The sequence below is a fragment of the Malus domestica genome, chromosome 10 (assembly GCF_042453785.1).
Source record: "Malus domestica chromosome 10, GDT2T_hap1".
Taxonomy (NCBI): domain Eukaryota; kingdom Viridiplantae; phylum Streptophyta; class Magnoliopsida; order Rosales; family Rosaceae; genus Malus; species Malus domestica.
The window spans coordinates 32,804,445-32,827,675 of NC_091670.1; the positions used below are offsets into that span (position 1 = coordinate 32,804,445).

General features: G+C 37.3%; 5 protein-coding genes and 1 non-coding gene across 7 annotated transcripts; 5 read left to right on the forward strand and 1 right to left on the reverse strand.

The window, feature by feature from the left end:
• Positions 1-1,264: 1,264 nt before the first annotated feature.
• Positions 1,265-2,140, reverse strand: LOC108174284 (uncharacterized mitochondrial protein AtMg00810-like). The gene has a single exon (XM_017334977.1). The coding sequence runs from the start codon at positions 2,138-2,140 to the stop codon at positions 1,265-1,267; it is 876 nt and encodes a 291-aa protein (XP_017190466.1).
• A 3,836-nt stretch (positions 2,141-5,976) lies between these two features.
• Positions 5,977-7,068, forward strand: LOC103445908 (pentatricopeptide repeat-containing protein At3g20730-like). Its single transcript, XM_008384963.1, has one exon. The coding sequence runs from the start codon at positions 5,977-5,979 to the stop codon at positions 7,066-7,068; it is 1,092 nt and encodes a 363-aa protein (XP_008383185.1).
• Positions 7,069-7,868: 800 nt separating this feature from the next.
• Positions 7,869-10,028, forward strand: LOC103445862 (transcription termination factor MTERF6, chloroplastic/mitochondrial-like). Its single transcript, XM_008384915.4, has 2 exons — positions 7,869-9,285; positions 9,520-10,028. The coding sequence occupies exon 1, from the start codon at positions 8,128-8,130 to the stop codon at positions 9,268-9,270; it is 1,143 nt and encodes a 380-aa protein (XP_008383137.1). The 5' UTR covers positions 7,869-8,127; the 3' UTR covers positions 9,271-9,285; positions 9,520-10,028.
• Positions 10,029-10,632: 604 nt separating this feature from the next.
• Positions 10,633-12,503, forward strand: LOC103445863 (transcription termination factor MTEF1, chloroplastic-like). The gene is made up of 2 exons (XM_008384916.4): positions 10,633-10,736; positions 10,817-12,503. Exon 2 carries the CDS (start codon positions 11,179-11,181, stop codon positions 12,334-12,336), a length of 1,158 nt encoding a protein of 385 aa, XP_008383138.1. The 5' UTR covers positions 10,633-10,736; positions 10,817-11,178; the 3' UTR covers positions 12,337-12,503.
• Positions 12,504-14,632: 2,129 nt separating this feature from the next.
• Positions 14,633-20,089, forward strand: LOC103445864 (thiosulfate/3-mercaptopyruvate sulfurtransferase 1, mitochondrial-like). Of its 2 annotated transcripts, none has more exons than XM_008384917.4 (12): positions 14,633-14,974; positions 15,977-16,165; positions 16,453-16,512; positions 16,737-16,799; positions 17,133-17,257; positions 17,382-17,544; positions 17,888-17,947; positions 18,097-18,155; positions 18,541-18,622; positions 18,847-18,910; positions 19,310-19,377; positions 19,744-20,089. In XM_008384917.4, the coding sequence occupies exons 1-12, from the start codon at positions 14,870-14,872 to the stop codon at positions 19,849-19,851; spliced, it is 1,146 nt and encodes a 381-aa protein (XP_008383139.1). In that variant the 5' UTR covers positions 14,633-14,869; the 3' UTR covers positions 19,852-20,089. The 2 variants fall into 2 exon arrangements, with proteins under 2 accessions (XP_008383139.1, XP_070663238.1); XM_070807137.1 differs by lacking the exon at positions 19,744-20,089 and adding an exon at positions 19,470-19,662 and having other exon boundaries at positions 14,722-14,974; positions 19,310-19,399.
• Positions 20,090-20,632: 543 nt separating this feature from the next.
• On the forward strand, positions 20,633-20,705 carry TRNAR-CCG (transfer RNA arginine (anticodon CCG)). Its single transcript has one exon. It is a non-coding gene; the product is annotated as a tRNA-Arg (tRNA).
• The last annotated feature ends 2,526 nt before the right edge of the window (positions 20,706-23,231 follow it).

Sequence of the window (23,231 nt, forward strand, 5' to 3'; positions counted from 1 at the left end):
ATGTTAAAGGTGGGTGTTATGATGATGGTTTGATGATGTTACTGGGTATGCGTCAAGCGGGTCTTAGGGCTAATCAGTTTGGGAATGGGAGTGCGTTGAGGGCGTGTACGGGATTGAGATGTTTTGAAGTAGGGAATCAGATACAAGGGTGTATTGCGGAAGGTAGGTTTGCAGAGAACTTTGTTTGTGCAGAACGCGTTGGTTGATTTTCATTCTAAGTGTGGGAAAATAGAGGATGCCTGTTGTTTGTTTGAGGAAATGTCAGTGAGAGACTTGGTTTTGTGGAATGCTATGATTGGCGACTATGCTGTTCAGGGTTTTGCTAATGACTCATTGCATATGTTCCATTCAATGATGAAGAAGGTGAATGTTTATAATTGTGGCTAAAATTGTAGTGTTTTAAAAAAAAATTCCCGTGTTCTTTTCTTTTCGTGTGTTTCATATTCCTTGAGTAGTGTTTACTTGCCATATTGCCGCATTCACCTTCTGTATATCAATGGCATTGCCCTTTCTTTCTGTAGCATGACCACTGATACATTCAATATAAGGGAAATTATGGTCTAACATTATTTACACCAGTTTTGTGTGTGTGTGTGTGTGTGTGTGTGTGTGTGTGTGTGTGCACGAGTGTGTTTTTCCTTTTTTGATGTGCTAACTCATAAGAAAATAGTCAAAAATTGGTTTCCCGCTGGAGGTTCCTGCTTGATGTAAAGATACCAACAGATACAGAGAAGATGTATTCTTGCAGAAGAAGAAATATGTATACGAAGAGAGAGAGAGAAAATTTTAGACAAAAAAGATACTTTTTATTTCTTGATTTTTTTCATATCATACAATGATGGTTATGTAGAGTATATATCTAACTAGATTGCTTACTTTCTAAGTTATTACAAAGATTACATGATGACTACACTTGTCACTATTACAACCACAGGATCACAAGCTGTTAAGCTTGCTTTGTATACTGTTATCATCCCCCCTCAATCACAAAAGGAGGTTTGCTCAACCTGAGATTGTAACAATGTGTCCTAAGCAATGGAGTAGACAATCCCTTGGTAAGAATATTGGCAAATTGTTCATTGGAAGAAACAAACTGAAGTTGAAGTAGCTTCTTTGCAACCTTTTCTCGAACAAAATGAATATCAACTTCAATGTGCTTTGTCCGTTGGTGCATAACTGGATTATAAGCCAAGGCTATAACAGAAAGATTGTCACAGAAAAGAGTGACTGGACATGAGACATCAATCCGAATAAACTTCAGAAGTTAAGTGATCCAGTCAATCTCTGCAGCTGTGGATGAAAGTGCTCGGTACTCAGCTTCAGTTGAGGACTTAGAAACGGTATTTTGTTTCTTGTATGACCAAGAGATGGGACTAGACCCTAAATAGACCACCAAACCTATAGTAGACCGTCTGTCATTTGGATCCCCAGCCCAGTCAGCATCACTGAATGCAGTTAAACATAAATCCTTTTTGCTTAGTTGAACACCATAATCCATTGTGCCTTTCAAGTATCTGAGGATTCTCTTCACAGCTATAAAATGAGATTCCATGGGACAATGCATAAACTGACACACTTGATGCAAAGAGAAAGCAACGTTGGGTCTTGTAAATGTAAGACATTGCAGAGCACCCACCACATTTCGATACAATGCTGGATCATGAAAGGGTTTTCCATCATCTTTAAGTAACCTGGTATAAGGCAGACAAGGGGTATTACACGGTTTTGAAAGACCTATATCAGTCTTGTGAAGCAAATCTGAAACATACTTAGACTGTGAAAGGAATAATCCAGTAGAATGATGAGCAATTTGGATCCCTAAGAAGTAATGGAGGGGTCCCAAATATTTAATATCAAATTCTTGAGCTAAAGCCTGTATAACATCAGTAATAGCTACAGTAGCACTGCCTGTGATGATTATATCATCCACATATAGCAAAAGAATGACCACAAAATGTCCAACATGTTTCACAAACAAGAAGAAGTCTAAATATATTGTAAGAAAACCCAGAGAAGGCAAAAAATTGGTAAACCTCTCATTCCAAGCCCTTGGTGCTTGTTTCAAGCTATATAGGGATTTATGTAACTTACAAACATGAGATGGTTGGTAAGAGTTGACAAAACCTGGAGGTTGAGACATATAAACCTCTTCTTGTAAAATGCCATGAAGAAAGGCATTCGTCACATCAAGTTGCCTTTAAGACCAACCAAACTATGCAGCTACAGCCAAAACTAATCTCACAGTTGTAAGTTTAACAACCAGACTAAAAGTCTCCCCATAGTCAATACCCTCTTCTTGATTGAAACCTTTGGCAACAAGTTTTGCCTTATATATAGAAATGTTCCCATCTGCATCTCTTTTAATCTTGAAGACCCACTTACACCCTACCAAATTCTTGTTTGTAGGAAAAGGACCTAAGGACCAAGTTCCTTGAGAATGTAAAGCTGAGAGCTCTTCTTTCATAGCTGCATTCCATACTGAGGATTTAAGAGCAGACTTGTATGTTGAAGGTTCCACCTGAGTGAAATCAGGAGGATTGTCATCTCTAATTGTTGAGAGAAAAACTTTAGGCTTGAAGATGCCACTTTTGGATTTTGTCTGCATGGCATGTGTATTCATAGGTTGGAGAGAATGAACCACTTGCAACCTCTCAGGTTGAAATTCGGAAGAAAACTCAGTGTGATCATGATGATTAAATCCAGAGGACAATTCTACAGCCACAGGGGAATAAGGTAGAATAGATTGTGTTGGCGTTGCAGTAATGGATTCAGGGTATGGTGAGTTAGGAATAGACTCAAGTGTAGGTAAGTTAGAGGCATATGAGATGGAGACAACTTGATTATCATATGTGACAGAAGGCATTGAAATAGAAGATGACAAAATAAAAGGAGGAAAAGATGAGGAATTTGAGATTTTGGGAGACAACATGACATAAGGAAATTCACTCTTATCAAAAATAACATGCCTAAATATATACATCTTTTGTTGACTCACTTCATAGCATAGGTAGCCTTTGTATCTAGAAGCATAGCCTAAAAAGACACATTTTGTTGTTTTAGGTTGCAACTTGGTGTTATTGTAAGGTTTTAACAGTGGGAAACAAGAACAACCAAATACCCGAAGATGATTGATAGCTAGTACATCTTTAAACAACAACTCAAATGGAGATTTGTTGTGTAAAACAAGTGTTGGCATTCTGTTAATAAGGTAGACAGCAACTTGGCATGCAAATGACCAGAATTTTGGAGGCAATGAGGCAGTTTGCAAAAGGGTTATAGTTGTTTCAACAATATGCCTATGCTTCCTTTCAGCTAGGCCATTTTGTTCAGGGGTGCATGGACATGAAAGTTGGTGTTTAATACCCTTGGTCACAAGAAACTGTTGAAATGACTTGCTAATATATTCACCTCCCCCATCACTTTGTAAGGTTTTGACAGAAAGAGCAAAGTGATTTAACACAAAATTGTAAAAGGCAATGAAAGTGGAACAAACATCACTTTTATTGATGAGAGGAAAGAGCCAACAATGTCTAGTGCATTCATCAATGAATGTCACATAGTATCTAAAATCCTCCACATAATTACAAGAGGAAGGACCTCATACATCACTATGAACAATATCAAAAGGATGTATAGACTTAGAGACAGATTCACCAAATGGCAATTTACAAAATTTCCCTTCTAGACAAGAGTGACACATCTCAGACTTATGATCAGGTAGATCAGATACATTGCATTTTCTTAAAATTGCAGATACTATAGAATTGGATGGGTGGCCTAATCTATTATGCCATAAACTCGAAGATACATGTTGTCCAAGGAAAGCAGCTTGTACTCTGGGTAAGGAAGAATGATATGAAACTGGTAGGGGAATAGGGTATAATCCATTACTACAATGTCCCTTGAAGAGAATCCTCCATGTGGCTTTGTCCTGGATCCAAAAACAGAAAGCATCATCTATTAACCAGCAGTTATTATCCAGACACAATTTATGCACGGATAACAAATTCTGAGTTAGTTTAGGCACATATAGAACTGAATTAAGATGCAGTGGTTTGAAAGGTGTATGTAGAGTTGATGAACCAATGTGGGAGATTGATAAACCTGCACCACCACCCGCAGTTTGAATTGTCTCATTTGAAGGAAATGGAGAAGCCAATGACAACTGATTTAGGTCAGCAGTCATGTGAGATGTAGCCACAGAATCTGTGAGCCAAATTTGTTGAGGAAGAGCACTGGGAACAAATGATGGAGCAGCAACATGCATAGCTGACACTTACTGAGTGTGTAGGTTGGCATTTCAAAAATGACAGAAATGAGCACTGTGATTCCTTTTTCCACATATTTGATAGCCTTCGGGAATAGAGTTCTCAGTATTTCAAAACCAGCAAGTAACAGCTAGATGTCCAAATTTTCCACAAATTTGACATGGAGTTTGGAAAAATCCTTGTGCCTTTGGTGGAGAGGTACCAAGAATACCAAGAGCATTGTTATGAAAAGAATAAGGCTTTGCATTACTAAACCGGGAATTGTAGTGATACTTGCCTTTACCCTTGTTGTTGTTGTAAGTAGATTTAGAACTAGACCCATTGGACTAATAAAAGCTTCCCTGAGAACTATATGAACCGCCATTTGAGGAAGAACCATTGCTGGAGTAATGAGGACAAGTCGAATTGGACTCAAAGTGAGGAGGCTTAGATGCAGCAGACAAATTGCTAGCTATCATTGCAGATAGGAAAGGAGTAACAGGAACATTAGCAAGCATTGCTTCCTCAGCAAGCAATTGTGAGCGAAGATCTTTCATAAAGATAACATTCTCCCTACCTCTAATAATAGACCTCAATGTATTGTATTCAGAAGACAGACTATTAAGAGTTAAAATCACAATATCATCATCAGCAAATAGAACTCCAGCCGCAGCCAAGTAATCACAAGCTTCTTTAATTCGTTGAAGAAATAAGGAAATAGAATCTGTACCTTTCTTGATATTCTGCAACTCAGATTTCAACTGAAAGATTGTGGCCTGAGTAACAATGGAAAATTGTTCTTTAAAACGCACCTGTAAGTCTCGAGCATTAGTGCTACCGATAGCACACGAAATCGCAGTAAGAGATAATGTGGCCGTGATGAGTTGCATGAGAGCCCGATCATGCATTTTCCAAATCTTAAAAGCATCATTGTTATGCAAATCACTGGAAGACTCAGTTGAATCGCTATGATACCATGGCCTTCGAGAAGAAGCTCCATCTGAAAATGCCATGTGAGGTAATTGGAATCATCAAGTTTCACAGAAACAGAGGATGAAACTGATGAGATGAGAGAGGTAATAGGAGATTGAAGAATCTGCAATTTTGTAGCAGTCATCATGATCCAATATGAATCAAGAATTCGAAGAAAATTTCACTGAGACAAAAAATCAAACACCTGGTGTGCACTATTACAACCACCGAGAACCAGAGAAGAATAGGGGAATGAGAACCCTAAACAAAATCGAGAAATGAAAGAGATAGAGCGGAAGCAGAAGAACCAAGATCAATTAACCTTCAAGCACAAAGCTTTTCCGGCGAATGATACCATGTAAAGATACCAACAGATACAGAGAAGATGTATTCTTGCAGAAGAAGAAATATGTATACGAAGAGAGAGAAAGAGAATTTTAGACGGAGAAGATACTTTTTATTTCTTGATTTTTTTCATATCATACAATGATGGTTATGTAGAGTATATATCTAACTAGATTGCTTACTTTCTAAGCTATTACAAAGATTACATGATGACTACACTTGTCACTATTACAACCACACGATCACAAGCTGTTAAGCTTGCTTTGTATACTGTTATCACTTGAGAAGCATGGTTACAGTAAAGTCTCAATAATCTTGTCATCATGCCTTGAGATTTTTATACCATTCGTATGAATACCTTTACTTTTCCCGTTATTACTCTAGTTATTGTCTGTGACCATTTAACTTAGGCATGATCCCTGATTGCTTCAGCTTGGGTGGTGTGTTGAGAGCTTTAGCCGGAGGTAGTGGTCTTATGAAGGTGAGTCAAATACATGGATTCATCATGCAACTGGGTTTTGGTTCACACAAATCTTTAAGTGGATCCCTAATCGATGCATATGCAAAGTGTGGAAGGCTAGAGAGAGCTCATAAGATATACAGGAGCATGATAAAAAAGGACATTACATCTTGCACGGCACTGATAAATGGATATGCAAGAGAAGGTAACTACAGCGGCGATGTGCTAGACCTCTTTAAAGAAATAACTCTTACGTGCGTGGCACTTGACAGTGTCATATTATGCTCCATGCTTAATGTATGTGCGAAAGTTGCTTCACTGATCTTGGGAAGAAAAATCCATGCCCTTACTTTTAAACACCAACCTTGTCATGATGTGGCCATGGGAAATGCTCTCGTTGATATGTATGCAAAATGCGGAGAAATTGAAGATGCTAACCATGCTTCTGATGAGATGGAGGAAAAGAATGTTATTTCATGGACATCGATGATTTCTGGATATGGAAGGAATGGCTTGGGACATAAGGCAATTGCTTTATATAAAACGATGGAATATGAGGGATTGCAACCTAATGATATCACATTCTTGTCTCTTCTCTTTGCTTGTAGCCATGCTGGACTGACAGTCGAAGGATGGGAATGCTTCAATATTATGCTTAGAAAATACAACATCTCGCCTCGATCTGAGCATTTTTCTTGCATGGTAGACCTTTATGCACGTGCAGGTTTGTTAGACGAAGCTTACAAACTTATGTGTGATATGAACATAAAGCCTAATTCAGCAGTTTGGGGAGCCATTCTTGGGGCATGTAGCATCCATGGTAATAGCTTACTTGGAGAAGTGGTATCAATGCATCTTTGCGATATGGATCCAAAGAATTCAGTTAACTATGTTGTTCTAGGAAGCCTATATGCTGCATTTGGTGCATGGGACAATGCTTTGGAAACTCGAAATTTGATAGAGAATAGAAGTCTGAAAAAAGAACCAGCGCAGAGCCTTTTAGTATCCAAATCAAGTAAAACTGTGCTTTTGCATGCAACTTAAGACAGTAAAACTAGCTTAACGGGTCGGGTTCGGATGACCCATTAACTTAACGAGTCGGATCGAACCCAACTCAAACCCGATAAACCCGACCCATTTACAGGTCTAGATCTGAGAGGTCTGTGTTGTTTTTTTTTTTTTTCCCTGAGTTAAAGAACCTAAATGTACGTTCATAAGGTTTAATCATATGAAACTGCACCTGAGCAGGAAGGTGCACAAGAGAGTTTGGCACTCGGTACGAATATATGATGCTTTCTTAATTTTTTTTTGCTAACATTTTTCGCAATTGAATCTTTATCGTATGAAAGATGAGTTTGGCTATGAAAAATAAGGGGATCTGGATTTGAATATCTAGCCTAGTCCTGGATCCATGTGGAATTGACAAACATCGGTTGGGAGTCTTCCACAAATCCATGCAAACATGAGCGATTGTTCTTAGCGTCTCTCTTATGAAAAAGTAAACTCATCATTTCATTCAAAAGAAATACAACCAGGCCGAACATGACTAGATTGTTGTTTTGATTAAAGTATATAGTCAAAATAATTCTCTTTTGTTAACGTGATGAGTGATGTAAACACAAGAGATATATTCCGTAAAAGATGAGAGATTCTTGCATGCGGACAACCGCATAAGGCATGTGACTCAAATGTAGGTTTGGGTGGGACTAAATACTTGAGAATAACATACATGCAACTAAAACGTCAAGGCAACGATGTCTCAAACCAATCAATCAATACTACGTAGGCAAGTTAAAACATACGATGACAATAGGTTTGAGATATTGTCATTGTGTTCCAATTACATACATATTTTATTATGTTTCGTTTTTTTTATGAGATGATCGGATGACTAACGTGGTACAGTTTCCAAAACCCAATTATATGAATAGTTGAATATCCATATTGCTTTTACCATTCCATTTTCCTTCCATTCAGCTGCAAACCCAATATAAAGGTAAATCTACGAAAAATCTCCATTAAGTTTTGCACGTAGAACTTATAACAAAATTGATAACACCCCTTTGGCGTTCTTCCTGCGTTGAATCACAATCCATATCTGACATGAAATTCAGAGTTGGATCGTTACTGAAGCTCCGCATCTTCCTACCCACATCGCCAAATTTCCAATCTTTCCCCAAAACTTTGTTACCGGCAACGTGGTTTATTTTCACACCCGCCACCTATTCGACAATTTGCCTGACTGAGGAAGAAAGTGCGGGAGAAGACATTGGAGACCAACCAAAGAACTCTCTACAAGTTCTGAAGCAATTGGGCTGTAGTGACACTGAAATTTCGATGATCTCCACGCGGGGGCCTTCTCTACTGAATGCCAACGCGAACCAGCTTGAGTGCAAACTCAAGCTTCTAACTGGCTTGGGCATCACGGCGCCTGAGCTCGTGAAGATTATCATTGGCCGTCCCCGGTTGCTCACTTCTCGGGTTAACCATTGCTTGGATGAGCGGCTCGAGTTCTTTATGACATTGTTTGGATCCAGGGAAGTGCTTGTCAAAGCCATTGTGAGGAACCCTTCTCTCCTGACCTATGACTTTCAGAAGAAAATCAAGCCCGCCATTGCGCTGTACCAAGGAGTCGGTCTTAGTATGCAGGACTTGATCCAAATGGTTCTGTTGCGGCCTACGTTGATCCCAAGAACTTCATTTGATGAAGAAAAGATGGAATATATACGAAAAACCGGGCTTTCAAATGGTTCCAAGATGTATAAGCATGTTGTCACAATCATTGGCGTTTCACGACTTGAAACTATACGTAAGAAAGTTGCAAATTTGGAGAAGTTTGGTTTCTCAGAAGATGAGATTTTTTCCCTTTTCGCAAAGTTCCCCCTTGTGCTGACACTATCGGTCGATAAGGTTCAGAGGAACATGACTTTCATTTTAGGACAAATGAAGCTTCCTGCTACGACGGTTCTTGAGCACCCATGCTTGGTGTTCATGAATTTGGAGGATGTGTTGAAGCCACGAGTACTTCTTGCGCGGAAGGTGCGGGAGATGGGTCTTGATAAAAAGATTGAAGGTCCTATGATGATGAGGGCAATGAGAATGACGGAGAAGCGGTTTTTGAAGGCATTTGTTCGTTGTCACCCAAAGGATGTTGCTGATGAACTGATGGAGTACTACAAAAATGTGAAGGGTGTTAAGCGGTTGGCTGAAGCCTCAAGGACGTTACATCAAGGATTTCCTTTCTGAATGTTTTTGGCTCAGGTTTTCATCTTCGTGTCTAAAACGCATCTTACTGTACAGGTCTCTATACATTTTGTTACGTGAACTTGGAGCAGTTTGCATACATTTGCATTGTTTTTTCTTTATTTGGGGTTCAACCGTTCAAGTAATCCATTATTTGGGGTTCAATGTGTCTTCTTTCACTACAATGCGCTACTCAATAATGTTCGACATTTCATCTGCTGTGAAGGCTGCTGATTTGTTCCGATTGTATAGGGTCATTTGTTGCCGTTTACATTCTTGGGACTGGTAGTGAACTTGACTGCCGCAGTGAAGAGTAACAGTAATGAACTCGATAACAAAGAAGGGTAGTTCTTGGTTATACGGTCGAGAAGGTTGGTTCAACGCACCCAATGTGTTTAGGAAGCATTAGTTGCTCAAACTAACAAACACAGTAGAGGCTCCAAGAGGGGATGGTCTAAGCAAAAAGCACAAGGCGTTTTGCTATCCATGTTACTCACCAAAGCGTGGCAGGTAAGGAGATAATGCAGCTTTCTTCGTTGTTGCATATAAGCGTGACTAGTCTTGTAGCATCGTTGCTTTTTCGATCTTCATTTCTTTTCCGTGGCGAGAAGACGAGACGGGAAGGAGACTTTGATCATTTAGATTTTGAATCGTACTGTAAATATTGATGAACCTGTTGTACAACTTTGTGCTAGGATGCATGAAATTCATCCTTAGCATTGCTTTTGATGGTGTAGTTATATCATACTTCTTCCCACGAATTACCGAAGGTCGTATTCACTACATATAGTTTGAGGCAATTTCAGGGTATTTGAGTACTGTGGACAACATCAAGAAAGGTTTCCTTTCATCTAATCTTAATAGAATGTGAAGATAAATTATCTCAATCTCTTGATCGTGGAAATTCCTTCGCCGTCCGTGGAGGGAGGGACGGTATTGAATTTTGCATCATATGGTAAAATGAAACCCGCACACCACTTCAGCTAGTTGCGTCATATGGTATTAAATTATATATTATTATTGTCATGAGATATTTTGTCAAGCATCTTGTACAACAATAGTAGTTAAAAAAGCATTAAACAGTATCGTGTGTAACAATAGTAAGTCTAGTAGGGCCGATTGTCTACACTGGCCCCTATGTGGTCGGACAGTGTTGGGGAAAAATTTCCATCAAATCCACCAAGCTCGCCAATCCGGACTTTTGAAATTTAATCTAACTGTTAAAGTTATTATAATTTTTAAAAAGTTCTTTATTTGTAGCTGTTAGATCAAATTTCAAGGGTTTTGATTAATGAACTTTGTGAAAGAGATCCGAAAAAGATTTCTTTCTCAAAATTGTTTCCCATATAAAATAGGAAATAAATAATTTTTGGTGGGATTAGCAAAATCTTGGGTGCATTACCACCCGGCCTCAATGCCCTCGTGCCTTGTTCCTTAAACCCTCTCGAAGGCTATCCATGGCTGCCCAGGTCTTCCTCTTTCCCTCTCTGAACATTCACCTCTGAATATCTATTAATTTGCTAATAAATATCTTCTTTCTGTGGATTAGATGGAAAGCTCAAAACTTGGCGCGCCACTCTGAAGAGATGATGAGTATACAGAAACAGTGGCGGTGGTAAATCCTGCAGAAAACGCTTTTCGCCGTTTCGTTTCGATTACATCAGTTCAGAGAGTATCAGGAATCAAGTTTATTGCTGTTGTGGGTATGTAAGAAGATTTGAGTTTCGAATTTTCGGATAAAGCTTACCATTCTTCCTTCTGATTCTTTTACTGCATTGCGATTTCCAAACATTCCTCAGCTAATAACTTGAATTTAATCAATGCCCATTTCTCCATATTGGTCCTTCTGCAAATACAATTTGTTAGTTTTTGCCTGGAGTTCATAAATTCCAATATTGTAGCACTACTGACATGCAATCTAGATTTGGTTCTTTGGTTAAGCAACTTAAGCCCCGACTTTTATTGCCACCCTCTCAAAATTTCGTCACTTTTCCGAAAGTTCTGTACCCAACAAGTGGTTTACTTTTCCCACCCACCACCTATTCGACGGTTTGCCAAGCCAAGGAAGAAAGTGTTGAAGTAGATATCAGAGACCAACCCAAGAATTCTGCAGAAGTTCTGAGGAGCTGGGGTTGTAGTGATATAGACATATCCAAGATGTTCATGCGGCGGCCTGCTTTGCGGAGTACTGACCTTAACCAGCTTCGGTCCAAACTAAACGTTCTAAGTGGCTTGGGCATTACTGCACCTCAGCTTGTGAAGATCATAAATTGTCGTCCCCGGTTTCTTAGTTGTCGATTTAATCATTGTATTGATGAGCGGCTTGAGTTCTTTATGAGATTGTTTGAGTCAAGGGAAGTGCTTGTCAAAGCCATTGTAAGGAACCCGTCTCTCTTGATTTATGACCTTCACAATAAAATCAAGCCTGTCATTAAGCTGTATGAAGGAATTGGTCTTAGCATGGAGGACTTGATTCAAATGCTTCTACAACGCGCTACATTGATTCCAAGAACTTCATTTAATGATGAAAAGATGGAATATATTCGAAAAACCAGGCTCTCAACTGATTCCAGGATGTATAAGTACGTTGTCACGATTATTGGCGTTTCACGCCTTGAAACTCTCCGTCGGAAGATATCTAACTTTGAGAAGTTTGGTTTCTCGGAAGATGAAATCTTTGGTCTTTTGGGAAGCTCTCCCCTTGTGTTTACACTGTCAGTTGACAAGGTTCAGAGGAACATGACTTTCATTATAGGAAAAATGAAGTTCCCCGCTAAAGTGATTCTTGAGAATCCATTTTTGCTGTACTCAAATCTGGAAGCTGTGTTGAAGCCACGGGTATTTCTTGCAGGGAAGATTCACGAACTGGGTCTTGACTTGCAGATTAAAGGCCCTAGGATGCTGACAGCATTGAGGATGACAGAGAAGAGGTTTCTGAAGGCGTTTATTAATTGTCACCCAAAGGATGTTGCTGATGAATTGATGGAATTCTATACAAATGCAAAGAGTGTGAAGCGATTGGCAGAAAACTACTCCAAGAAGAACTTCCATCAAGGATTTCCTTTCTAAATTTCTTTTGCTATCAGGTTTTAATCTTTGGTCCTGAAAGATATCTCGTTATACTTGCCATGTTACATTATGGAGCATTTTGCATATAGCAGCATTGTCTTTCTTTCATTCTGTATAATATTTGGGACTCGATTTATTCTTTATGATTCATGGTCTCTCTCTATCTATCTCTCTTGTTGGCACTACATAGTTACAGAACACCCTTTTTTGGGCAATAGGGAGCATAGTAGAAAATGTTCATAGTAAAAACAAAACGCTGAGAAGTACGGGTTTTATTCTTTTGGCTTGGGAAGTACTAGTCACATAATCAATCAAGTAAATTTGAAGTATTACCCTTATAAGTTTTGCTGATAGATGGACGAGCTGTGTCTTACACAATATAGTTTGGGCAGCAATCACGTTTTCAGAAATATCGATTGGTTTGGCTGCTAATTCTATTGTATATGTTTTGTTCTCTTTGCAATTTTCTAGTTTTTTCTCTCCTGGCTTCCTGTTGGTCTGATGTAGAGCTCTTATGCTGTGCTTTAAAGTTCAGCAGGTACATGGGTTTTTGGAACCCTTATCTGTAATGCATCCTTGTAGATTGATTCCAGGCATTCATAGACCTTTTATTTCAGTAGTTCATCAGACGAGTCTCAGATTCCCGCGTTTCTTAATTAGAAGCGGGTTTTGATTAAAACCAAATTCTCTTTTACTATATATGGTTGTGTTTACATATGTTGTAACGGTGCGCGTGAATTTCATCCCCAGCATCTATTTCGATATTGTGGTTGTGTTGTTGTTGTTGGTATTCGTATTGTGTCGTTGACATTTGCACGAAATAACAGAAAAGTCGGATTCATAGTTCGTTGGGTACTTGTAGTCTCAGTGCTGGTTAAGATGAACTGCATAACTATTAGCAAGGTTTCTTCTCTTATTTCTTACCTAAACAAAATCTGGTGCTTGTTTCTTGTGTCATGTTTTGAAGCAGCAGTTCCGACTATCATTTGTTTTGTTGGGATCGTTTTCCAACTGATAACACAAAATTAAGAATTCCAACTATCCTTTTTTGTTTAGGCCAGAAGAATTCTCACTGGATTGATCAAATAAATACTTAGCTCCTCAAAGGAAGAGTAGGAGTTCCTACTCAAAGCTGTTCGTTGTCGATTCATAGAACTTCATGTTTATGATCATAACTGTTCATATTATAAATCATTCTATAAAGATCTCTTTTGCAAAAAATCAATTAAAACTAAGGTCGTCTAGTCATCAAACTATAAAAACAAATGAACAGAGTTAGTCACGAATTGTCTATATTTGCTACAATAGATTAACTAAAAGGTCGTAGTTTAATTCATTTTTTGCAGAGACGATCTTTATAGAGTGATTTATAATATGAACTATTTTGATTATAAGCATAAAGTTCTGTGATTCTATCACTTACTCATTTAAGTTAAGTACTTAGTCGTTGTCATATTATTCTATCACTAATTGTCTGATTTTCCTTCAAGTTGAGATGAGAGGAGGGAACTTGAGATAAAACTTGGATTCAAGTAATTGAAATCGTCCCTATGAAAGAAAAACGTATTTTTTGAACGTATGCAATTTGATCTCCACTTGCAGAAAAAGTACTTTCACCAACAATATTTTCAGTTATTTTAAAAGTGCTTCCAAACAAGCTCAAATTCTCTGATGTAATGGTATTCAATCTCTCGAACATGAAACACATGATTTGAAGCCAGTGACAGAGATATTGTCACAAGATAAAAGTTGATGGTGTAAGCAATGTGAAACCACTTTCATGGAACAACTTCTAAGTCCAAGTAGTTTCAGAGACGTGGGTAACGATCTATATTCAACTTTTGTAAAAGATTTTGCTACAATGTCACTTCATCTAATAGATTTTGGCTAAGAAATATATAATTATCAGGAAAACTAATGAAAATAACTTGAAAATTTTGAGTTTTAACGATAAAGACAAAATAAATGATAAAATAAATAGTATTAGGATTGATTTTTTAGTGTAAAAAAGTGATTTTTTTGTTAAAATGAACAGTACTGGAAGTTTTTTATTAAAATTCTCATAATTATTACTCATAATTTCGGTCAAAAACACATCTGGTTAAATCTAATGAATAAACGTGCATATTACATTATTTATAGTATTTTCTTTTTATTAATAATTCAACCACCATTAATTGAGTTGCATTATTTATAGTATTTTCTCGTGATGAAATTGTGAATGAAAAATGCACAGAGGTGCCACATTGGCAAACGATTCTAAGTTTACGGGTGAATTATAAAAACTTCTATTCTAAGTGGCAAATACACAAAAGAGGAAATTTCAGGTGACGTAAATGCAATTTTCCAAGTTCATATGCTCGCATATGAATTTTAATCTTCCAAACAGGCCCCTAAAAAGGTCCGAGGAAATGAAGGTATAAAGTAAAAATCCTGTCACCGTCCCACTGAGCTCAGCTGCTGCTGTAGATCGACAGAGGGAGACTCTTTGGCTTCTTCTTTCATTGTTTAAATTCTATGGTCTTTTGAGTGAATGGCTTCATCTCTTTTCGCAAGGACTCTCCTGGGTCATCGCCTTTTCCACTCTTCCTCTCACTCTCTCTGCCAAAAGCCCCAGTTTTTCACTTCCCTCGTCCACGTAAGTATCAATCTTCCATTCTTTCGTGTTTAATTTTCGGTTTTGATTTGTGGGTTTTGTTCTTTTGGATGATATGTTAATTCCCTTTGTGTAAATTTTCGATCTTTTGGTTTTATCCTGTCACTTTTTTTGCTTCCATGTTTCTGTTTTTTTGTATTTTGTTCATGGGTTTTAGTTTTATCGGTGAATTGAGTTGTCTGGAATGCTTTTCAGGTTTTTGCTGACATGGGGTTTTCTTTGTTTAATCCGAAGTGGCATGTGGTGATATTTTAGTTTACCATTGTGTAGGCTTTGAGTGTAGTTTTTATGAACATGGTCTCGGTTCCTGATTGCATTCGTTGAGCCTAGCAGCTCTTGCTTGACTCCAATAGCCATGAACTGAAAAAGATGGGGAATTTGTTGGAGTCTGCTTGTTTGTTTTCTAAAATCTGTCTTTCATAGTCGCTATAATATGAAGTATTTGGTGTTGTACCTTAGCTTTACTGTATAAATGCATAGTTCCCGCAGTGGGTTATTGGCTACGTGTTTAATTAAATATCGTTTAGACTGTAGAGTGCTTGAATACCGATTGTTTAGCTGTCTCTTACTTACAAGATAGTTTTCATCAAATCGTTGAAAATCCTATGTTCTCTTAGGCACAAGGGTTATATAAAGATGTTGGTTTGGTGTAAGTGTTTGCAGTGAAATCATTGAAAACATGCATTCTTCCTAGGGTGGGTACAAAGTTTACTGCAAACTCTTCTTAACTCAAACGTTAGGTTTTATGGTCTTCTTCTGGTGCAAAGTTTAAGTGGCTATTTCTGAATCGCCATGATCCTCACATTTCTCAGTGATAATATTGTTTTGGTTTTGCGTGTCTATTTGGAAGTTTGTTTACTTGGTATTTGAGTTCGGTATTCATTTTAAAAGTGTGCTAGTGGCCTAGTAAGTTTGAGCTATTTATTAAATCGAATCTTATTTCTTATGCCAAGATGCAATGTGATGATTTTTCTGTACATGCAGAAGGGAACAGAATTCTTACGAGCTAAACCTGCCTATACGAAATATAGAACATCTGCCTGGGTTCCTCATGTTATGGCTTCATCAGTAGCTGGCACAAGAGCTGATTTTTCAACACAATCTGTGTCTACAAATGAGCCTGTTGTTTCTGTTGATTGGCTCCATGCTAACCTCAAAGAGCCTGATCTGAAGGTACCATGTCTTGGCTTGTTTGTATTAAACATAATTTATTCATCCTCCCTTTTCTTCCACTGGAGTTTAAGTTTGGAAAAAGTTGAATATAATACCATTTACCAAGAAATGCTTCATGCTCAGTGCTCTTTCACCTTCTATTGTATGTAATTTGTTTTTCAGTCGGATCATGATGTATTATATCAAATCATCTTCTTCTAATTGGAGACTACACTTTTTTTCTGCTTTCCTATATGCTTCCTTTGTTCCTATGCATGTTGGTGAATTTTTTAAGTTATCTACTTCAGGTGCTAGATGCGTCTTGGTACATGCCCGATGAGCAAAGGAATCCAATTCAAGAGTATCAGGTGCTCACCAAACTTTCTATTTGTGATAGTCATAACTTTAAACTGTCTTTTTTTTTTTCTCAAAAATTTAATTCTGGACTGCTGCCGCCATGTAATAATTCTTAATAATATATGTATCAACTCCAGTCTTGTTCTAATATCGTCATATTACTTCATATTGCTTCATATTGTTTCACTTACCACTCTGGCTCATTTTGGTCAATTCAATATCTCCGTCATGACAGGTTGCTCACATTCCTGGTGCACTTTTCTTTGACGTAGATGGAATTTCAGATCGCAATACAAAAGTAAGATATTTTCTATTCTATGTTTCTCGTCAAAATATGATATCAGATCGCACTAGTCTCGCTTGCTGTAAATGATTTATTTCATTCTCTTAGTTTGAGTTAACTTAGAAATACATCCTTATTTAGCCATTTTGGAAAATAATTCAAAGTATATGATTAAGATGTTAGTATTAATCTGATGAATGATTGTTCAAGTCAACAAATTCTGATGAATAATTTAGCCATTATGGGTGTGTGCGCCATCATCACTAGGCATACACACCACTTTTCTAACTATCTTTCTCTCTCCTGTTCTCTATTTATTGAAGATTTAGAAATGATGACTTGTAACAGTTACCGCATATGTTACCATCAGAGGAAGCATTTGCTGCTGCTGTTTCTGCTCTTGGCATTGAGAACAAAGATGATCTAGTTGTGTATGATGGAAAAGGGATCTTTAGTGCAGCTCGTGTATGGTGGTAAGTTGTGGGGCTGATTCTGAAAGATTTAAGGTTTTAACTCATCTGAAATGTAATAAATAATTGTGCTCTGCGCTTTTCATTGTGTTACAATCTAATGCTTCATTTCCTTATAAAATGAAAGGATGTTCCGAGTATTTGGCCATGACAGAGTCTGGGTTTTAGATGGAGGCCTGCCAAGATGGCGTGCATCTGGATATGATGTTGAATCTAGTGCCTCTGGTGATGCAATTTTGAAAGCTAGTGCTGCCAGTGAGGCAATAGAGAAAATATACAAGGGACAAGCAGTAAGTTCACAGTTTATATACTTGTCTCTGAAATCTGTTATGTTTTGACACTGACAAGGATTTTGGAATTCTCTGAATCCAAAAGCCATTAGCATATGGTTATGGTTATTACAGTATGTTTTGTGGAACATGGATAAAAGCAGAACTGCCACCGCTACCGGATATCATAATGCTTTTTTGTTTTCTTTTATGATGTTAGTCTGTACATTGTAGATTTTTCTTGACATCTAGAAAATTGCTGTTCTTACACAACTTTTATTGTTGTCCTAAGTTTTTATATGAACCTGTGATAGTTTTCAAGGCTTGTTGTGATGGATTCAGTGAATGAAATTTTGTTCTGCAGGTTGGGCCCACCACATTTCAGACTAAGTTTCAGCCACACCTTGTCTGGACTCTTGATCAGGTTTGGTCTCTCTATCTTAATTAACTAGTAAGGGTGTATGTCTTGAATTCATCCCCTGAAATTGGTGGCAAGTATGGTTTTCAACTGACAAATTAAACCCATTCCACTTCTTTTTACCCTTGTTTTATATTTCCTACTGTATTTTTCAGGTTAGAAAAAATGTTGAGCAAGGAACTCACCAGCTTATAGATGCCAGATCAAAGGCCAGGTACTCTTTTTGCTACCAAGTGATGTGAAGCTTGAGTAATTCTTGGTCTGTTATTTTTTCCCGTAATTTTGTGAATCACCAGCTGGAACCGGTTCATTCATTCATCGTCAAAGAATTGGTTTGAAATTAGTAATTTTGATTGAGATAAGATAACACTATGTTGAGCACCCTAAATTTTCTGTGTTTTTTTATCTGCCTCACATAAAGGAATTTATTTCAGATTATATGGAGATGGTTTATTAGAGTTTATTTTTCCTATTTGTGACATGGTTTTGAAGGCATATTTCTTATGGCTGTTCTTGCATTAATCTTGGATTTAACTGAATTTTGTAATTGCATTAAAAATATTGGATTTGAATCATTTGACAGAAATTTGCTGTTGCAGGTTCGATGGAACTACATTAGAGCCTCGGAAAGGGATAAGAAGTGGTCATGTACCTGGAAGCAAGTGCATTCCTTTTCCTCAGGTAAAAAGATCAAATGCTTGTGTTATTATAGTGGTTTCCTGATGACGCATCCCTAGGGTTTGTGATGATTCTATCAGTGTCTGAACTGTTAGCAATTTCAACTCCCCTTTTCCTAATAGTCTATTTCTTATTCCTTTTGAAATTGCAACACAAATGTGTTGGATTGTGTAAAGAACCGTATGCTGCATAAGCTGTTGATTAACAAATGTGTTGTTTCCTTACAGTTGTTGGATTCTTCAGGGACACTCTTACCAGCAGATAAGCTGAAAGCCCGATTTGACAAAGAAGGTAATAACCTTTTTGTTTTATGGTTACCTTTTGCTGTCTTAGATCTTGGACACTTCTGTTTGTTGTACCCTAGGTTTCCGTACACAAGAATTCAGTTTTCAAGCATTGTCTCTTTTTTAAACATACAAGCTCAACCGCAAACGAAGAATGCATGTTTTGCCTAGTACATTTGCTCAGACTAGTACATAGATGTTGAATGTCTTACTATTTTGAGATAGTCACCCCCTCATTTAGCAGTGCATAATTTTACCGAAGACCCAATTTCCCCACCCCAGTTTATGGAAAGTATATATATGCTATTTGTCCACGCCATGTGGATTATATTTCCTTGGTAGAATGTTTTAATTGGTCAGAAGGTATATGTGATAATTAATTAACGATCCTAACCTCATGCTGCAGGCATCTCCTTGGAAAGCCCTGCCGTAACTTCATGTGGTACTGGTGTAACAGCTTGTATTCTCGCATTGGTAAGACTCTCTCTCTCTCTCTCTCTCTCTCTCTCTCTCTCTCTCTCTCTCTCTCTCTCTCTCTCTCTCTCTCTCTCTCTCTCTCTCTCTACAAACACACACACAGAGACAAACGTAGGTGTTTGTGTGCGCGCACACTTGTTTATATCTTAGTAGGATGAAAAGGAGATAGTAGTCCATCTTTTATCTCCTTTCTCTTTCCTTTTAGAGATAGAAACACATTACAGAGATGAATATTCTTTTCAATAATTGCTCATGAACGTAAACAATGGTTTTAGTTTTCCAGATGCATTATTTCAATATATGTTTTAGTAAGGAACCATGCCGCTTTTATTCACACTTCTCGTATTCATGTGCTCTCGTTAGGGTCTTCATCGACTTGGTAAGCCTGAGGTACCAGTCTATGACGGATCTTGGACTGAATGGGGTGCGCAGCCCGACACACCCATCGACAGTTCTACAGAAAGTGTGTAACGAAGCGGTATTGCCGGAAACTTGTATCACAATTAAAACATCCGGTTACAAGTCATGCTGTTGAATTGAAACCTGTGTTTTTCGTTTAAAATCTCAACCTCTTATGTCCTCCTTTGAACTGTAACGAGTTTCTTGTGTGACACGTGAATCAAAGCAGCAGATTGAAGGGGTTTATTTCAAGTCGAAAACCTTGTAATCATCCCTGGCTTGACAAAGTAAATAAAGTTCTATTTCCATATTTCTTGAACTTGTCACACTTCCTTTCCGTGTTGAAAATACTAAAAGTGACCTTGAAAGTTCTACGGATTTTTAATGACTAATTACGGAAAATCGAACTTTGTAACTAGTCAACTTTAATTATAAAATTAACGGAAAAGAAAAACTAAAATAAATTCGTGTAAATACGAAATACGAGAATTTGAATACTGAAATGGGGTCGTCCTTCCTCCATGTAAAAATTTCGTTCTCGAAATTATCAGTATCTATCGCATAACATGTAGCTCAAACATTAACGATGCTACATATGCATAACAAGGATTCAAACCAGCAATGCCAATCGTTTGAGTGTCGTCCTAGTTACCCTGGTGGGTGTCCCCTTCTAAGGAGCTTCGGCTTGCAACAAAGCAGGTGGTCGGGATCGGATTTGAATCGGACGAAATATTTTCGAACTTTTCAGCTCGGAATCGGATATTTCTATCCAATTTGCATTCCTAAATGAAACCAAATCTGAAGAAAAAGAAAACAATTTAAATAAAATATTATGGTAAAATTGTCAACACCTGATCGCGTGGCCTAATGGATAAGGCGCTCGCCTCCGGAGCGGGAGATTGTGGGTTCGAGTCCCATCGCGATCGTTTTTTCATTTTAATCATTTTTTTTTTTTTGGCTGAGTTCAATTTCTTGTTCTTCATGATGGACCTAATGGGGGCAGATTTGAGAAAACTAGAGTCCCTCTCCCCCACCATGGAAAATATATTAAGAAATTGTAGTAATTATAAATTTCAAGTATAATGGATTCATGATTTTTCAGTTTCACAATTAGACCCTTTTTTATTATACATACAACGATAGTAGAGAAGAGAGGTTTAGAACACAGACTTACGAACGAGGGATAGAGATGCTATTTGCCACTTAAGCTACAACATTCAACTATGACTACCATGGTAAAATCACGCCCACTACGTATATTAGGCATGTTATATTATTAAAGTGTCTAAAGTCAATCATAATTAATAAATTTGCTTAGGTAAAGTCTAGTCAATGAGTTTTATTCGAGTAAAAAAAAATTATGTCGGAATTTATATTGAAAAAAAAAACTAAATTTTAGGGATTAAAGTCATATTTCCAAATTTTATAATTGAAATATAATGCATGATCTAAAATACCAATCATCGAAGCATTGAATTTACAAACTAATTATGTATGCAGTCTATGCACCAAACAACACAAAGTTAACAGAGATTTTCTTCTTTATATATATATATGCAAAGTTTGTTTCTCACGCATTCCAACTGTTCATCAATAAGCGTAAATCATAAACCAATATTATCTTAAACTTAATCGCCTAAACCTAATAATATGCGTGTCTTAGGGCTCCCTGAGCATTTCAGACATGAAATTTTATTTTAAAAGATCTTGGTGCAATTAGTAGTAAACCACCAACTTTTAAGATTTCCTAAGCCAGATTACACCACCAAAACCAAAACTTCTATCCCTCATTGCATTTTTATAAACATGGCTATGTGTACTGTCGGATCAGGTAGCCAATCTCAATGTAGAAAAAAAGATATTTGGAGAAAGAAGAAACACTGAAAAAGGATACAAACTGGAGTAGTAGGCACAAAAACTGCGTTACAAGCTCAGTTGAGAAACACCAGGTTCTTAATATAAAGAAGTCCAACAGCCATAGGAGGGGACTCAAGGACCTCATATATCAAGGCTAAAATGAGCACAAATTATTCCTAGCCCTATGCTCGTGGAGAAAATTCTTGAGTACGACTACTATCGTGTGAGATCTGCGTTCATGGGAGCCACCCATTGTAGGGGCTACAACATCCGCAAGTTCCTAACCAAAAGTTTGTTACCTCTGATTTGTCAACCCAAACGCGTTTTCATCTTCTCGTGTGCGTTGGAGGGAACCAAACATTTTCTTTGTGAAAATTGAAGTCTTGCAGAAGTGCTTAAATGGTTTTAAGTTGAACGCTTACATTCTAATATTTTAAAATCTTTTTCATTGCTAGTGCTAATTCAAAGGCTTAGCATTTGTTTTATTTTTTTTCTCTCTATGAATGAGAGTATCAAATTGAAGAAAGTTGAGGTTCCATTATAAAATTAATTGACAATATAGAGAGTAGCTCAACTTACTTATAAGCTCATGCAAAGTCATTCCTCACATCAATGTGGACAACACAACATGGTGATGTGGAGCAAGTGTGGCCATTAGACTTTACAAGCGGGATAACCTACTCTGATACTATGAAGAAAGTGAATGTTCTATCATAAAAGTAATTAATAATATAAAGAGTAGTCAAACTTACTTATAAGCCAATACAAAGTTCCTTCTCCTATTAATGTGAGATTCATTCTCAACCAAAATTATAAATATAGAAAAAGAGGACTACTAGATAATTCGAATTGTCACCATCAAACCGCCATAACCATTCACAAAGATGATTGCGAAGCTGCCTGTTGTTTTCTTCCAATTTTTTTTATGGGATTCTCTTTTTTTTTTTGGATTTGTGACATAATTTTAGATCATGAAAATGACAAATAATTCTAAGGAAACGACCAAACCGACCATGTTCTTCGAAGTTCAAAATATCAAATTGCAAAGGAGGCAACTGTCCATAGCCAAATTCCAAGCTTCTTTTATCATATAATTCATTATACAAAAATAAGATAATTATAAAAGCATGCGAAACTAAAAAAAAGTCGTAAAAGTAGACCGACCACATCTAATGAAAGTCAAAATAGTATTCCAACACTATAGATTATGATAAATTGGCAGAGGAGCGTGTGATCTAAAATTGTAATAATTTTTTCTTTTTAAATGGAAAAAGATTAGACGAGATTATCTTTCGGCAGTGATAGTGTGTGAGGCGCCTATTATCTTCTGAAGGGATGAGGATCATTACATCCAGAAACCATCTGCTCGTCCATTCTTCACCAAATTTCTTGATGATAAATTGCAAGATAATTCACGTGTAGTGTTATGTGATTTATTTGTGAATTAGCAAAAATTTATATGAAAAACAGGCAAACAAATTCACATTTTTTTGAACAAAAGTTCAAAGTGATTGGTTTCGAATTCTTCATTCATGGAAGATGAATATAAAACATTAAGTGAGGAGAAATACTACTAGACTATAACGCTTGTATTT

Bases quoted from the DNA above. Each gene is read 5' to 3' on its own strand.
- LOC103445864 (XM_008384917.4), top strand. From the start codon at position 14,870: ATGGCTTCATCTCTTTTCGCAAGGACTCTCCTGGGTCATCGCCTTTTC. The intron at 14,975-15,976 runs GTAAGTATCAAT...CTGTACATGCAG, and splicing joins TTTTCACTTCCCTCGTCCAC to AAGGGAACAGAATTCTTACG. The intron at 18,623-18,846 runs GTAAAAAGATCA...GTTTCCTTACAG, and splicing joins AGTGCATTCCTTTTCCTCAG to TTGTTGGATTCTTCAGGGAC.
- LOC108174284 (XM_017334977.1), bottom strand. From the start codon at position 2,140: ATGTCTCAACCTCCAGGTTTTGTCAACTCTTACCAACCATCTCATGTT.
- LOC103445908 (XM_008384963.1), top strand. From the start codon at position 5,977: ATGATCCCTGATTGCTTCAGCTTGGGTGGTGTGTTGAGAGCTTTAGCC.
- LOC103445863 (XM_008384916.4), top strand. From the start codon at position 11,179: ATGCAATCTAGATTTGGTTCTTTGGTTAAGCAACTTAAGCCCCGACTT.
- LOC103445862 (XM_008384915.4), top strand. From the start codon at position 8,128: ATGAAATTCAGAGTTGGATCGTTACTGAAGCTCCGCATCTTCCTACCC.